General features: G+C 34.1%; 1 protein-coding gene across 1 annotated transcript; it reads left to right on the plus strand.

Annotated features, from left to right (window-relative positions):
• The first annotated feature begins 9,879 nt into the window (after nucleotides 1-9,879).
• Nucleotides 9,880-14,771, plus strand: atf3 (activating transcription factor 3). Its single transcript, XM_016537621.1, has 4 exons — nucleotides 9,880-9,967; nucleotides 11,949-12,199; nucleotides 12,432-12,539; nucleotides 12,726-14,771. The coding sequence occupies exons 2-4, from the start codon at nucleotides 11,957-11,959 to the stop codon at nucleotides 12,981-12,983; spliced, it is 609 nt and encodes a 202-aa protein (XP_016393107.1). The 5' UTR covers nucleotides 9,880-9,967; nucleotides 11,949-11,956; the 3' UTR covers nucleotides 12,984-14,771.
• Nucleotides 14,772-17,842: the final 3,071 nt, after the last annotated feature.

Genomic DNA, 17,842 nt, shown 5'->3' on the forward strand with positions numbered 1-17,842 from the left:
ATATACATATATATATATATATATATATATATGTATTTATATATAGGCCTACATATAAAGATACACAGTACACACACATTATTTAAACAAACTTTTATTTTTGGATGTGATTAATCGCGATTAATCGATTTGACAGCACTATTGAAAATGTTATTTTATAAAGCAAAAGTCAGTCAAATGAAGACTTTCACAGTCATCTAGATTTTAGGGATGTGGTAGAATCTGAGCTAATAAGCAGTTAAAAGAAATAGTTCACCCAAAAATGTAAATTCTGTCATCATTTTCTCACCCTTACGTAATTCCAAACCTGTATGACTTCTTTTCCTCTATGGAACATAAAATCATTTTGGGAAATTTGAGAAATGTTCCACAGAAAAAAGGTTTGGAATAACATGAGGTTGACTGGATTTCATTTTTGATCCCTTTTAATGCGGAGTTGACTGTCACAATAGTAAGTGTACCGTATATTACTTTGGATAAGAAAGCATCTGCGGTATAGTCAGGTTCTGAGCTCAGCAAGTCTTGTGCAAGTATCAGTAACAGTACTGAGCACAAGCATGTGGAGAAAACAAGTAAATTACATCAGATTGAGACATCTTTCGGGCAGCTATGTGGGTCAGTTTGTGGCCAATACCACAGCCGATACCGAAAAAAAAAAGTCAAGTATAGAAGAAAAGGAGATCAGAAATTTAGTGATTCAAAGGTTATAAAAACATGACGTCAATTTGCCAATAATTATGGGTTAGACGAATGAAACTGCACTGGTCATGCTTATGACAGTTTGTTTAACAAGGGATGAGCTATATATAGAGGAAACAACAAGAATTGGCTCATTGTTGCATAAGCCGGCTGAATATGCTGAATAACTACGAGGGTGTTTTCCACAAAGCAAATGCCACTTGTAGCACCTCCAGTCACATGACTCGCTCCGTGCTCAGCGTGCTCTTTGTTGTGTATCAGCAAACAGGAAATTCCCCTTCATCACATGACACGGGTCTTTGGTTCTGTCCCGTGACCTTTTTACTGAAACTGTTTACATCAAGTACAGGAATATAAGGGAAACGTCTTCTTGTAATCATTAAAAAAATTTGAATAACATTATCTCTGTTTGCAAATGATAGCCTACAGTGCAGGTTTATGGTTAATTTCTGGGCTATAACTTATTATTCTTGTCGTGTGAACAAAATACTCAAATATTGTATAACATGGCCAAATGCTTTTATAACAGTGCAAGACAAAGAATATAACCAAATATTTAAGAATGAGGTCAGAATTTGAAACCTGTTGATGTGGTGCAGAAATAACACGCTTCACCTTTAAATAATCATGCTATGAATGTAGAAATCACAATTTAGTATGCAATGTGTATATAGTTAATGAAGAATATTGACTGTCAAAACATATGATTCGTTTAACTGGTTTATAACAGTGGTTTTTATTCTTTTAGAAGCCACAGACCCCTAAATATGATCATCCTTGTGCAAGAGACCCCATCCTAAAATGTAAAATTATTATTTGGAAAACATTTAGTTCATTCATTATTCATTATAGCACTGTACAGTTAGATGCATTATTTGTTATATCTATTTATTTATTTGAATCGAATTTGTATTTCTTTCTTATTTTTATAATTCAATTAATCCCTTGCGGCCCCGAGTGTCTCTGGGCCCCAGTTTGAAAACGCCGGGGTTTATAAGATGACAGTCTTCTGCAACATATCATTTCCCATAAGTCCTCAGAGAAGCGCGAGTTTGATAAAATGGATAAAACATAATTGACACATCTGTGTGCAGTCTGTGCACTTTATTTTGGTTTAGTGCTAAGAAAACCTTCATATGTTTGCCAGTGAATGAAGGAAGAAAGAAATATGAAATTAACCAATCATTTTGTCCAAATAAACTTGAACTTTAATGCAGCAACAATCGCTTTTGGTCATGTGATCGCAACATGTAAAATAAATGAGCTTTTAATTACCGGTAGTTACACATATGTATAGAGTCTTCATTTCATGTGAGTGTGCATTATATTAAACATTTTTAAACATAAAACTCCCTTTAATAATTGCAGCATCTCAACACTGCATTGGACATAGACAATGCATAAAAAACACTACACTCTTAAAAATAAAGGTTCCAAAAGGGGGGTTTCACAGCAGTTCCATAGAAGAACCAGTTTTGGTTCCCCAAAGAACCTCTCAGCCTCTCACCTCTTAGCGTGAAGAACATTTTAATAATCTAAAGAACCTTTTGTGGAATGAAAAGATTCCATGGATGGTAAAGGTTCTTTGTGGATCCATTGATGCCAATAAAGAACCTTTATTTTTAAGAGTGTATGTACATTTTTTTTTTATCTATAAAAGTGAATTTGTCTTTTAGATAACAACCAGGAAAAACTGGCACAGGGCATTTTTGTTTTGCTGTTGTTCTTTGAGATTATGACTCATCTGCCTCTACCTGCATTTCCAGAGTCCTGTTACTCTCTGACTCATCATGATGTCAGACTGCACACACTGAACTCATCATCACTTGAGCTTGTGCAAGTTAATATTCTACCAAATTGAGATTTATGACATATATGCAGGCTTGAAAATAATACATGCTGAAAAATGGTCTACTGTATTGTGCTCTGAAATGTAAGCATTTTTAGAAACAATCTTTTATATAATTTTACCAGCACTGAATCTCTTGTAAAAGTTAGTGTGTATATGCACTTACCTTGATTCAGATATAAACAGACTAATATCACAGGTAAGGCAAAACACAGGGATTTGGCTTCAGTCCCGCACTGTGTTGCTGGTTGTGGACATGCCCTGACCATGTTCTTCTCGCTCTGATTGGCTGATCTCAAGGGATTATCATTAACTATTAATCCTATGCTGCAATGATGCATACTGTAGTCATACCACAGAGCGATCAGATGATGTCATCTCACCTTAGCAAGCTGATTGGCCGAAACCTCTCGTGCAGCTCTGTGCTCACCGTATCAATTTTATATCACTCACAGCTAGATCCTTTACAGGCAGTCATGTGACTTTTTAAATATGACGTGGCTCTTAAAGACTAAGTGTGGCAGTTTTTATAGAAGGCCTGTGTTGCTTCAATTCCCTGCTTGAAATAAAAAACCAGAAATTAGAGCGTTACGTTCTACATGCCAGGAAGAAGTCAAATGTCCCAATTAATCCAGTTCTTAGAATTTACAGCAAATTGGTGAGGAAGTGAGGAATGGGAAATGAATGATGAAAATGAGGTTTGCCTGAGGTACTGCTCGGATGCTCACTGGATGTGGAATGAGAAAAAAAAAATCATAAAAAACTTCCTTAGTCACAGAACAAGCAGCAATTTACTTTCACATCCCCTGGAAGCAGATAGTACAGAACGTAGTTTACGTTACCATACATAGAAGTTTCATTCTAAATGGAATCCAAAAACCGAAGACAGGAAAATGAGTGCCTCCGAAAAGAGGAAGTCCTCGCTAAATGGGTTTCATTACATGTACTACGTTCCGAGCGTGATTCAATTTGGTTTCCTTATGAATTACGTAAGGCATTTATGCTTTAGTGGGGAATGACCTTTAGGTATTTGCTCCCACCCTACTTGCTGTTTGCACATAGGACCGAAATAACAAAACGCAGCACAGAGGCCTGCTGGAGAGAGAAATGAGGCACGGCCTGTGACGTGGTTGGGAATCCTGGCTTTCCCTACTTCGACTGTCTGCGACGAAAGTCCTTTGGGCGGGAGTCCGTCGCTATGGACGCAGCCGGTGTAAACATGTACACAGTGCTGTGGTGCGTGTACCAGGGTGAGGGCAGTGTGAAGGTAACACGGAGTTAACTGGGACTTTATAAATAACTATGAGGCCTACAGCTGTCTATGTCACATATGTAAGAGGGAAGCTATATAAACTATTATTTAGAGAAAGCAGTGTCAACATTTATACTGAGCAAGTGATGCTATACATATTGCGGAGTCATTTAAGACAATGTACCTTGTAATATTACCATTACAAATTAATTAAAAAAAGGAAAAAATACGTATTATATTATATTATATTAAACAAGTTCAAGAAGCTTGTGTACGTTCCGTATCCACTGACAAGGCTGGTTGAAAAATATTAATCTCAACCCATACAAAACGCTTAATATAGAAATAAAAAAGAATAAACCACATGTCGTCAGACTTGAAATGTAGGTTATTATTTAGTCATTTTGAGGTCTATGATGTAGAAGCCCTTAAACCACCTGGAGTGACTTGTTTTGCTTCAATACCCAGATTTTACTTTGGACACTGTGACAATCTGACATATGATAAAACTGGTTTATTGTATACAACTTAACAAAACATCTATAAATCAGACTTTTTTTTTTTTTTTAATGAACCTGAACTGCGTATAGCCCAAACAATATGCAAATTATGAACTAATAATTTGTAAATACTTAAACAACAACAAAAGTGTGACACAGAACCAAATATTATATTAGTACAAGCCATATTTCTACATCAGACACGTGACCCATTTATGGGTCTTGATAAATACCATAAATACTACTACTTTTATGTGTAAATGTTAGTTTAGGAATGAGTTTGATGTTCATCACTACACCTTGCCACATTATAACAAAATAATTGCAAACAAATTATTTAATTTTAGTTTCAGTGTTGTCTAGAAAATAATTGTAATACTTTCGATATGGATGTTTATATTTTTGGTATTATATTATTCTGACTGCAGTCGGTTGATGTATAAATCTAAAGGGTGGGGCATAGTTGCACACAAATACACAAAATATAATCCTATAGCCTATATAAAGGTATCGACTGTGTTCCTAGTGTGCTACATGGTATACTAACAGATGCTGTACTCTATCATTAGATTTGTAGATTTAATGGCATCTATAGAGAAACCATCAGGCGTTTTCGATGACTAACGTTTGACTGGAATGCCATGTGTCAGACCGAAAGTGCACATCAAAATATCGATGCCGATTGCTTTCATTATTCCAGCAATATACGTTTCGTTTCACACTCGTGATGTTTTGGGAAAAGGGTGATTTGACTTCTCACCTCCAAGCCTAGAAAACAAGGGACAGTCTCAGGATTACTGTAGTCTCAATTTCCCGGAAGGATGACGTGTTCTCCCCTGGCGAGAATACTCGAGTGCTTGTCTTAAAGAAACAATGCGCAGTCTGTGCTTCTTATGAAAGTGCTTTGTGCGCTGTTTAACCTGAGCCTGTGACACAAAGGCCATATCATTCGGAGTTAAAAAAAAAAATAAAACATAAGAAGAAAATGCAATAAAGGGAAATTCAATTATTAAAATAATCTGTTGAAAAAAACTATGTTCTTGTTTGAAATTAGTAAAACCACAAGCCTTGGTTTTTCATAATGAGCACATCAAGTTAAATGGAATTGGAAAGAGAATAAAATAAGAAAAGAAAAGGAAGAATAAAAATATCAGTCTTTTCGATCTTTCTTTCGTTCTTTTGCTTTATTTTATTTATTTTTTCATTTGTATTTTTTGTGCTTCAGAAAATAGTATACATGGCATAGACATAATTAGGACAAATTTTATATACTTTTCATTATAATGATGATGCTGGTTGTGAAGATTTAAATAGTGTATGCATGGTACAAACAAAAGTGAAAGATAAACACTTTGTACAAAATACAAATATTTTTCAAAATGAAAATGAAGCCAAATGAAAGACATAGGCAGCATTATAATAATCATAAAATTATAGTGCATCAAGTGATTCTACTGTGATTTAATGATGATTCCTCTTTCTATATATTTATAATAATTCTATAAATAAATGCATACATACATAAAGACATACATAACAAATGACCTCCTTTAAAAACGTGACTGTGTATTCTTATAAAAAAAATCTGATTAGACTCAGATCAACAATAAAGATACTTTGAGTGGGGATGTCATAAAAACAAAACTGAAAGACTTTTAAAAATACGGCTGTAAAAAAAAGAAACTGAATGGAGAGGATCCTATATTATATTTAATATAAGGACCTTCATCTTGTCTGGCTTTTCTTTTACTCAAACTTTTCACATTTTAGTTGATAGACAACAATCATCACGTAACAGATGGAAGTGTGAAATCACTTCTTCTGAATCTTCACTGTGTATTAATAGCTAACAGGTCAGTATTGACATCATAACAGCTGTATCCATGTCCCAGACACAAAATGACCGCAGGCCTTTAGACACCTGTTTAACTTTATACGATGGAGCACAACTTGAACTCTATGATGTGACTCTGCCCTCCCAGATATGATAAAGAGACGATAAGATGGTGAATACTGCTATATTAAGCTCTGTGTAAGGTTTTAGATATAGATCGTTCGGATGGGTCCACACATGTCTGGTATACACTTTTAGCTTAAACATAAACAAACTGAATATTATGTCTCATTAAAAAATATTAGTATAAATTTACCTTAGTATCTAGCTCAGCCTGTAAATCTTTACAATATTTAATGTATTTATGGACACATTTGCTTTGTAAAAATCACAAGCATCATTTCAGTTTTAACAGCACCAGTTGTATTTGTGATTTTGGTTGATGTAGTACTTAAATTAAAACATTTCATAAGATATTATGTCTGTAATTTGTAGACATATATACCAAACACACGAAAAATAATTAAGCCACATATAAAAATTAATGTGTTTAATTGCATTGGACCACATAAAATCAAACCAAGTTACATCTGCCAACAAATAATATACGAGACCATTTCACAGAACTAACTTCCCTTTTCAAAGTCATTTTTATGACTTTTAACCAACTGGTGTCAACTTGATATTAAATGTTTGAAGTCAGTTCCCATCAAGTTCACACAGCTGTCCAACAGAATAAGCACAGCTGTAGTTCATCACATTAACTATGGACATTTGACAACCAGAAATAATATTATGTCTTAATGGTGAACAATACATTTATTGTTTCAGAAATTTTTTTAACTGATTTTAAACAGAAACAAATATTAGAACCACCTCGAACTAGAGTGAGAAGAAGAAAAAACACTAACAAAGATTAATAATTAAAAATAAATTAATTAATATATTAATAAAAGTAGCCTAATATACAATAATGTTAAAAAACGAATCATACAACCGTGAATCAAACAATTCACATACAGAGACACAGAGACTGTTTCACAATTTTAAAACCTACCAAACTACTTTTCGTAACAAAAGTTTAAAAAAAAAAAATTTATTGAGATAAAAATGGTTTTACTTTGTTTAAAAGTCTTTTTGAGACCAAACTGTATCTTCATTTTCATATCTTCATATATTTTATCGGCAGATATCAATTTAGGAAAAAGCAACAAATTCACTTCATAATATAATTTTTTTAATGTATCTCTTTGAGTTTTAGGAAAAAGCAAACAAGGAAAAATAAACCACAAAGGGCAAAATCAGAAACCACATGAAATGCTATTTTTAAAAAACCTGAATCTAATTCTCTCATATAAAAACTTACAGTAATAGTTATTTCCATATATATCGGTAGATGTCAAAACAACAGCAAATTCACTTTACAATAGTTCATATTCAAGTCTTTGCTATAAGTCAAATGGAACTTATTCAAAACTCAGATTCATTAATTCTGAGAAATTAGTTTTTAAGCCTGACAGCCATCATGTCTATTGGGGAAAATAAATATTGCCATGTTTAATCTTTGTGTCATGTTTAGACATGCCTCCTTAGTAACACTATTGTGTGTACAAGCATAATTGTTTGTAATAAGGGAGTGTTTTAGTAGTGATTGCACCAGGACTGGTGAAGAGAGATCACTGGAAATTTCCAGAACACAGAGGTAAGAGCTTGTTGTTGTGTAATGACCCAACTAGAGCAAGAGAGCTGTGCTTCACATCCAGTAGAGGAATGCAGACACTGCCGACTGCCCACTCCCTGAAATCACTTCAAAATCATTCCACTGAACATCTATCCACCACAAATCAAAGTAAACAGACAAAAACTATGAGCTCTAACATTTGCTTCATCACCTTTTTCTTTATCTGATTATTTAGTAGATTTATATGGCAAATTATTTGTTGATTATTTGTGTGTGTGTGTGTACTTATTTATGCTACATTGTGGGGACCAAATGTCTCCACAAGGATTGTAAAACCTGAAATTTTGCCTGTGGTTCCCACGTGGGAAAAAAAATATAGTAAATGATGTATATCTGAAAGTGTAACAATGCAAACAGGTTTTCTGTAAGGGGCAGGTTTAGGGTTAGGGGATATTGTTGGGTCAGTATAAAAGTAATATAAGTCTATGGAAAGTCCCCACATTTCACAGAAACAAACATGACTGTGTGTGTGTGTGTGTGTGTGTACCTGTTTTTCTATTCTGGTGGGGACTTAAACCTGAATACACACAGACTCATGGGGACTCGTGTCACAGTGGGGACCTAAATTGTGGTCCCCACGGGTAAACAAGCTAATAAATCACACAGAATGAAGTTTTTTGAAAATCTAAAAATGCAGAAAGTTTTCTGTGAGGGGTAGGTTTAGGTGTAGGGTTGGTGTAGGGCAATAGAATATACGGTTTGTACAGTAGAAAAACCATTACGCCTATGGAGAGTCCCCACAAGGATAGCTGACCAGACGTGTGTGTGTGTGTGTGTTCCTTTTTTTGGGGTAATTTATTTTAATATTACAAAGATAAAGAAATAATCCTGTCTGTTCTAAAACACCTCCATCTGTTTTAACAATGGAAATTAAAGGCAACATTAATGGAAACACAACTACTCTTCACAACTACTAAAAAAAAACAACTACTCATATCCACTAGCTTAACACTGGTTTCACCCCACAGATAAACTAGGATTTCAGAAAAGGTTAAAAATAGGCTAATACAAATTATAATAGAATAAAGCCATGTCTAAACTTGCATGCAGCAATATTTACTAGAATTATATTTACAACCTTAAATTATATTTTTTTGAACACACAGTCAAATTTAAACTCACTAAAATTAAAAACATGCGCTCTGTAAAATCAAAGTGGTGCCAAAATTACACTGATAACTTCAATCTTTGAATTTAATTACTGACAAAGAAAATCAAATCAACCTCTGAAAACTTGAGTGTAAATCATAGAAATTACTGGGACAAGTTAAACGGCTGGACATTAAGATGTTAAATGGTGAGAACATTTTTGGTGGATGTGCAAAACCAAATGATCACACTCTAAAAAATGCTGGGTTAAATACAACCCAGCGCTGGGTGAAATATGGACAAACCCAGCAACTGGGCTGTTTTGACCCAGCGGTTGGGTTAACCTTCTGGGTAGTAACCCAACCACTGGGTCAAAACAACCCAATAGCAGCCCATTTTTTCCCCAGTGCTGGGTTGTATTTAACCCAGCATTCACGGACTTTAAAAGACTAAACAGACTAAATAAAAGACTGCAACACACTGACCTTGGGATCTTCTCTCCATCTTCATACAATTCTCCATTAACAGACAAAATATGAGTGTGTTTAACAGAGTGAGAGTGATTTTCTGTTCTCATTCTGACCGACTACCCAGTCAATCTCTCCTCTCCCATGTCTTTTTTTCCACAACTATTCAGTACGTTACACTAGAGCATACCAGAGATCCCATGTCATTACACGGGTATGTATTTATTTGCTCATTAGGTTAACATGTCAGGCTACGACTTCGATTCCTCCATAGTGCGGAGAGGGCAGGGGCTGAGCTTGCCCAGTTATGGTGCGCACAGAGGGTTGCCTGATTGCATCATCGCAAAGCCAGCGTTCGTGATACTATAAATAGGGTGACGTCACACGCCCCGCCCCCCGTAGTAGCTAGTTCACGTCCTCCATAAAAAGAGGTGATGCAACGAGCCGGCGACAACTGTAACTTTACCAGCTGAGCGCGAGAACACTCTAGTCGGAGGAGAGCATCACAACACGCGCGTTTATTCAGTCAAAACAAGGTGAGTGACAACATTGTTTCACTTGTTATTTATGGGGTTCTAGAAAACACTGGAAAATGTCTACGCTATGTTCTAATAAATAAACTCAGCCAGTGACTGATTTCGATACAATTGTGTTTTGGGTCAAGCGATTGTACTTATTATAGCTCCTTTTATAGTCATAATGTAGTCTTTTATGCTGTTTATATTTATATAGTTTTTTGTATTTAATTGTTCTCTTATCATAGTCTAAGTCCTCTAGAATAGTTACAAAACGTGCGGAACTGGGTTGCGGTAACTTATGTTGAAATATTTGGATAACTGATAATTGTATGTGGTTATGTTGGCGTATCGTTATAGCCGACAGTAAAAAATATTTACGACAATCACATTTACTTTAGCTACTCACATCGAGATTTCATGGTAACCGGATTAGAGTTTATTAAACAGTTAAAGATGATGATTTTACCGGATTATACTGATAAAGATTGTAGACCTGCAATGCATACAAGTAGAACATATAATTTTACAAATAATTCGAGTAGTTGAATGTAATCGCATAACTTTTTTTTATTAATAAATGAATAAAATATTTGTCTGATATATTCTATATAAGATTAGTTATATGTAACTTCAATGTATATGCAATATATATAGACAACTGTTGCCAGAACCTAAAAAATACCCTAAAATAACATATTGTGATGATGTTAAAACATTATGTGATGGGCTAGCACATTGTACGTGTCAATACATTGTATTATTTTAATATACTAACTTATTTGAGCTATTAAAATCTGAACTATAAAATCATTGCAAAATGTAGACGTGGTAAAATTGAAGGCTAAATGATTTTAAACATTAAGCTTATGAAAAATTAACTTTCTAGCAACTGTTTATGAATAATAACAGTATAAAGATAGTTTTATATACATAAAACACCATAAAGGTAACAATACACAACAACATTAAAATAATACTATAATTTAATTTACTAAACAAAATACGATTTGGAAATGCTCCTTACGCACTAAATCATAAGGGGACTTTTTATATTATTAATATAATAAAATATAAACATTTTAGCAGTATATTTATTGCCTTGTTAAATATGATATTTTCTCCATAAATTGTGAATAAAAATCGAAATAGTTTATAATAAATCATAAATATATGCATATATTTAATAGAATTATATACATTCATGCTTTTTATTTCTGAAATACTTCTTGACATTAATTTTTGTTAAAACATTATGTGATGGGCTAGCACATTGTACGTGTCAATACATTGTATTATTTTAATATACTAACTTATTTGAGCTATTAAAATCTGAACTATAAAATCATTGCAAAATGTAGACATGTGGTAAAATTGAAGGCTAAATGACTTTAAACATTAAGCTTATGAAAAATTAACTTTCTAGCAACTGTTTATGAATAATAACAGTATAAAGATAGTTTTATATACATAAAACACCATAAAGGTAACAATACACAACAACATTAAAATAATACTATAATTTAATTTACTAAACAAAATAAGATTTGGAAATGCTCCTTACGCACTAAATCATAAGGGGACTTTTTATATTATTAATATAATAAAATATAAACATTTTAGCAGTATATTTATTGCCTTGTTAAATATGATATTTTCTCCATAAATTGTGAATAAAAATCGAAATAGTTTATAATAAATCATAAATATATGCATATATTTAATAGAATTATATACATTCATGCTTTTTATTTCTGAAATACTTCTTGACATTAATTTTTAAATTACATGTATTATTTTTAATGATTATTTTCAGATTTAAAATAGTTTTTCACTGTAGCATTTTTACATTTTTATTACATGACTAACTTTTTACAGTTAACTCCGCAGTCTAGTCATTTTTAGAGAAGGTGGTAGAGTTCATAACTGACTACAGAAAGTTTACTATGATCCAGTTTCCGTATTAAGACCATGATTTAACTCCTTGCTTGAAATGTTTTAGATTTCGGAATGATGCTTCAGCATCCTGGTTTGGGTCCCTTGGAGATCAGTGCGTCTGCTTTGGTACCCTGCCTCTCCCCGCCCGGCTCACTCACGCTGGACGACTTCACCAACTTCACTCCATTAGTGAAAGAGGAGCTGCGCTACGCCATCCACAACAAACGCCTGTCCAACGGCATGAGCACCCTGACCACTGACAGAGCGTGTATGAACACCGGACGCCCCACTGAACTTCCTGTGATGAAACGGGAGGTGAGAACCACTCATTTACAGTTAGAACATTGAATCAAATGTGATTTCTTGTATTTCACATTAGTTATATTGAGTAACACGCATGCAGAAAAGCCATGCTTGCACAATTCACTTGTTCATCCACTTGTGGACCTAATTCAGAATCATTAGGCAGTTTCAGCTTTCATGAAATCAATATTTATTACGCAATGTAGGTATATCTGAACGTATCTGATAAATATTGTCATTTCAGGTCACTCCAGAGGAGAGTGACAGGAGAAAAAGAAGGAGGGAAAGAAACAAAATTGCAGCAGCAAAATGCCGAAACAAGAAAAAAGAGAAAACAGACCATTTACAAAAGGTAATTATATTTATTATATTATATAAGTTTAATTAAACACATTTTTATATATATTTATATATTATTTTTATATATTTTTTTATTTAGAATATATTACAATTATTTTTTTTTAATTTATTTATTTATATTAAATATTTGAATTTTACACTCATATGTATTCTATAAATGGCTTTCCTTTTAATTCAGGAGTCAGAGAAGTTGGAGTCCATCAATGCCGAGTTGAAATCCCAGATTGAGGAGCTGAAGAACCAAAAGCAGCAGCTAGTTTACATGCTCAACCTGCATAGGCCCACCTGTATCGTCCGAGCTCAGAACGGCCAGACCCCTGAAGACGAGAGGAAGCTCTTCATCCAGCAAATCAAAGAGACCACCCTGCAAGGTCTGAATCTTACCACAAGTGGACCAACGCACACCTCAATACCAACTAGCTGTGGCCATCTCTAAATCACAAACTGTACAGGCAAGAAGCTAATGGTTCGGCAGTCCTTGCCAAGGAACGCTGGAAGGTTCACCCACGTTATAAAGGACTAAACACGGGTGCCTGCCATGATGCCAGTCAAGGTCGGTCTGATGTACACTGAAAGAGACTGTTAAAGCACTAAAGTGTTGGAGGGCGTTTGATGCGTCACATTTTATTTAAATGTGTTCGTAATTGTATGTATGTTTAACATGATATGCTTTTTGTATGCACCAAAGCCTGATGTCATGTTGATGCTAGAACAACATGATTTCATTTATTTATCAGCTTGTTGGTTAAATGAAACCCTGGTGGTGTGTTTGACAGCAAGTACTATTCTAGTGAGAGGAAACAAATGTAGTAATTTGCGTGTAACTTTTTCATTTACTGGCAAGACATACAGGGTTATGAAGTTGTTTAGTTTAGTTACATATTTATCTCTGGCCTCATGCCACATGAAGTATTTCAAGCTGCTACTAATCTCTCAGGACTTGGTCTATATATATATTACAGGAAGCTCACATTAAATAAACAGATAAAATTACAGGGAAGTCGACACGGAGTGGACTTTGAGACGACGAGGTGTCCCGCACGCTACTTACAAGGAAGTTTCTACTCTTCTTCACCGAAAGCCTGTCTGCTATCACCTCAACCGTATGACTATGTTGTTGTTACAATGCTGTGATCAGGAAGGTCTGCGTTTGCCAGCCTACTGTTAAAAAAAAAAAAGCAAGGACATGCTTATTTTTTGTTGTTGCATTTTTCATATACTGTAGCTGCGTGTTGTTATTGTCTAGATGCACAAACCTCTACACTTCCAGCTAACAAGAAATGTTCTCAGAACTTTGGCTAATGTTCTGGAAATGTTAAGAGCAAATGTCCAGTAACATTAATAGAATGGAAATTTATTTGGTGTTAGCACCATCTTGTAATGTCTTTTTTTCTGAAACGTTTTAGTTGGACTTTGTTACTGCTTACTACTTGTTTCAGAACATTCAGAGAACATTCAAACGTAATGTTCCAGGAATGTTAGACAGAGCATGATTTGCCTTAATGTTTTCTCTAACATTTGCATATTTGTTTTTAGTTTATTCAGAAATAACAGAGAGAATTTTAGCCAAATGTTCTTAGAACATATTTTTGTTGGCTCGGTTTGTCCTAAAGAAAAAAAAACTTAAAGTAAAGCTCTTATTAATTGTCTGACTATGTTCTTAGATCACGTGTCAAGCAGTTTTAGTGTCACACCATGTTGTTCGTGAAGAAACACCCACCACAAGACATCTGATCAGGCCCTGTGACTGCATTTCTTAATATTGCAGAAAGGTGTACTAAAGTATAAAAATCACTCATTTCTGCTAAACCGAGGAAAACCCCTGATCTTTTCACAAACTTCTCCCTTATGTTTTTGAGCATAGTTTAAATGTATGTTCTGTCATGTACTGAAAGGTTAAGTGACGCAGGCGTCAGGTAGCTTTTTCCTTTTTTTTTTTTTTTTTTTTTTTTTTTTGTATTTGTTCAAACAGGCATGCCACAAAATGTGGTACTAATACTGACATTAAATATGTAATGAAAACAAAGCTATGCTTTCAGAATTCATCAATCACGTCATTGGTGTCCATGTCAAAGTGTTCAGGTGCAATTGCTACCAAAAGTCATGACTGAGAAGATAATGGCCTGCAACATTCAATGACATATTTATATGACATGTATGGCTTCATTTTGACTGTCTGTTGTTTGTTTTTGATACTTTATTAATAAAAAGCTATACCACTTGCGATTGAGTCATTCTGTGCTGGATTTATTCAAGTCAGATGTGATTAAATACAACTGAATCAAGCTGATTACCTCAGATGAGGCAACACCAAAACATTGTTACTTTTTAAAGTGTACTTGACATGCTCAAAAACCAGCACCATTTATGGTTGTGCTGAGAAATTTGCGGTACACTCTTAAAAATAAAGGTGCTTCACGATGCCATAGAAGAACCTTTTTGTCTAAATGGTTCCATAAAGAACCTTTAACATCTGAAGAACCTTTCTGTTTCACAAAAGGTTCTTTGTGTCGAAAGAAGGCTCTTCAGATTATAAAAAGGTAAGAAAGAGATGGTTCTTTAAAGAACCTTTGTCTGAATGGTTCTTCTATGGCATCGCTTGAAGAACGTTTTTTTTATTGGTCTTATGAAGTATTCTAATTTGTTGAGATGGTGGATTCAATTTCAGTGAATTGGTGGGTTTTTGTTAAATGTGAGCCAAAATCATCACAATTAAAAGAACCAAAGACTTAAACTACTTCAGTCTGTGTGCATTGAATTTATTTAATACACGAGTTTCACAATTTGAGTTGAATTACTGAAATAAATGAACTTTTCCACGACATTCTAATTTATTGAGATGCACCTGTATAACCTGAGAGACGTGCTGATTGTAACCCTGAGGCTGATCAAGTTCATCCTGCCAGAGAGCAATGATTCAGCATTTTCTACTGATTTGAATGATTATTTTGAAGGTGGGTGGATTTCGTACAAGGGAAACATGTGTTATTATTATGTTTTGGAACTGATTAAACGTGGGAATTGCATGAGAAGATAATAATCTTAAAAGCTTCCTGAAATTCCTCGGAAAGAACAAAGCTGCTAAAGAACTCTTAGCGGTGGCGGTACCTGAGTTTTGGTAACTCCCCTTTAGGGGAAAAAAAAGAGGGAAATATTTAGAATTCTGAATAATTGCTACCAAACTCATTGGTTTGCTTTTTAAAACTATTTCATAGTTGAAATATTCAAAACTATAAGTATGGTTGTACAGGAACTAAAAGTACCATTTTAACATTCATGAGAACTTTGAGAGGAAATAATTGAACATGACTGGTTTTAGTCGTGATAAAAAAAATACATGCACAAATAGAGACACTGCTTATTGATTTTCAGTAGAAAGTGTGATTTAATGCAACTTTTCATGGATTTTTTTTCCTTTTTAAGTTAAAAAAATTTAATTTCTATCAAATGTCATATTGAAAGATATTTGTTTTTTATTGTGACATTTTAAGGGCTACTTTTGCGTACTTTTATATTAAAGTACTTTAATCTTGCCATGAAAATAACCTTTAATCTTAATATGGAACTATACTAACTAACTGACTAAATACATAAATCAACAAACACCTGTTTCCAAGGTTTAAATTCTCCACCAGAGTCAGAGGTGCATTGAATCTTAAATCTTATAGACCATCTTTTTGTTGGTTAAGTTAATAAAAAGCTTTGTAATCTTTCATTGCATGATGTGCCACGCTTTGTACTCCTCCCTTTCATATGAACCACAATAAAAACAGTCCCTTTTGGACATTTTATTTGCTATATCCTCCAGTTTAGTTTGAACTTGAGTCATTTTGTTTGCACACACCCCTTAAAGTAAAAAAAAACAAAAAAACGTATTTATGGGGCAATCAAATCCGAGTTGCTGCTCATTGCTTCATCGCTGCTGATGCGGACTGATGTCAGACATGTGATAATAAACTCTCAGAAATGACTCTCGGATAACTTCCACCTCTTTTCTGAAAACATATAGAGCCCATAAACATGAAACACTGTATTATCATCACCGGGAACTAAGCATTCTTTGTTCACATTTGTTTTCCACTCAGTGCAATGAATCACTATTTCTAATTAAAACTATCCAACCAGATACAGATTACACCTTGGAACTAAATGATCAGCATACAGAATACAGAATACATAATATGGGACTTGATATTTTTTAAATAATATAAAATTATAAATATTTACAACGTAGACTTAATAGACTTATATATATATATATGTGTGTGTGTGTATGTATGTATGTATGTATATTTTGTATATTAAAGCTTGTAATAAAAACAAGCTTTTATGAAATCTAATCTAAAATATCGATTTAACAAATACCCAGATTCCTAACATCATGACCTGACTTTCACCATAACGCAAGTGCACTTTGCCCTGCCTGAATATGAACCAACATAGTCACAGCCCTTGGCAATAAATGCAATCAGTGGAAACTTCACATTCTGATGCAAGCATTAAAACTGTTGCAATGGAATCTACAGATGTCAAATAGGGTGTTGTTATGCTATTTCAAACATCTATGTCATACACTTTAAACATTATTGTAATGATTTTAAAGTTTTGATGTAACACATTCATGACTGGCAGGTTCTTAACCTGTAAGATCATTGGAATGCCTTACTCATTCAGGAAAAAAATGCATTTTTAATGATGACATATTACAAACCGATGCCTATGGAACTTGATTGGCAGGTGTTCATTTAGCCATTACTATTATAATACACTATTAGGGGTTTATTATAATGACAAAAAACTTAAGCATGGGATTTTTTTAAAATCCAAAATATGATGATATACAGTGCTGCTTGAAAGTTTGTGAACCCTTTAGAATTTTCTATATTTCTGCATAAATATGACCCAAAACATAATTAGATTTTCACACAAATCCTGAAAGTAGACAAAGAGAATCCAATCAAACAAATGAGACAAAAATATATACTTTGTCATTTATTTATTGAGGAATATGATCCGGTGTTAAATATTTGTGAGTGGCAAAAGTATGTGAATCTTTGCTTTCAGTATCTGGTGTGACCCCCTTTTGCAGCAATAGCTGCAAGTAACGTTTCTTGTAACTGCTGATCAGTCCTGCACAAGGGCTTGTAGGAATTTTAGCCCATTCCTCAGTACAGAAGCACTTCAACTCTATGATGTTGGTGGGTTTCCTCCTATGAACTGCTTGCTTCAGGTCCTTCCACAAAATTTCAACTGGATTAAGGTCCGGAATTTGACTTGGCCATTCCAAAACATTAA

The sequence above is a fragment of the Sinocyclocheilus rhinocerous genome, unplaced genomic scaffold (genome assembly GCF_001515625.1).
Source record: "Sinocyclocheilus rhinocerous isolate Xijiao unplaced genomic scaffold, SAMN03320098_v1.1 scaffold185, whole genome shotgun sequence".
NCBI lineage: Eukaryota > Metazoa > Chordata > Actinopteri > Cypriniformes > Cyprinidae > Sinocyclocheilus > Sinocyclocheilus rhinocerous.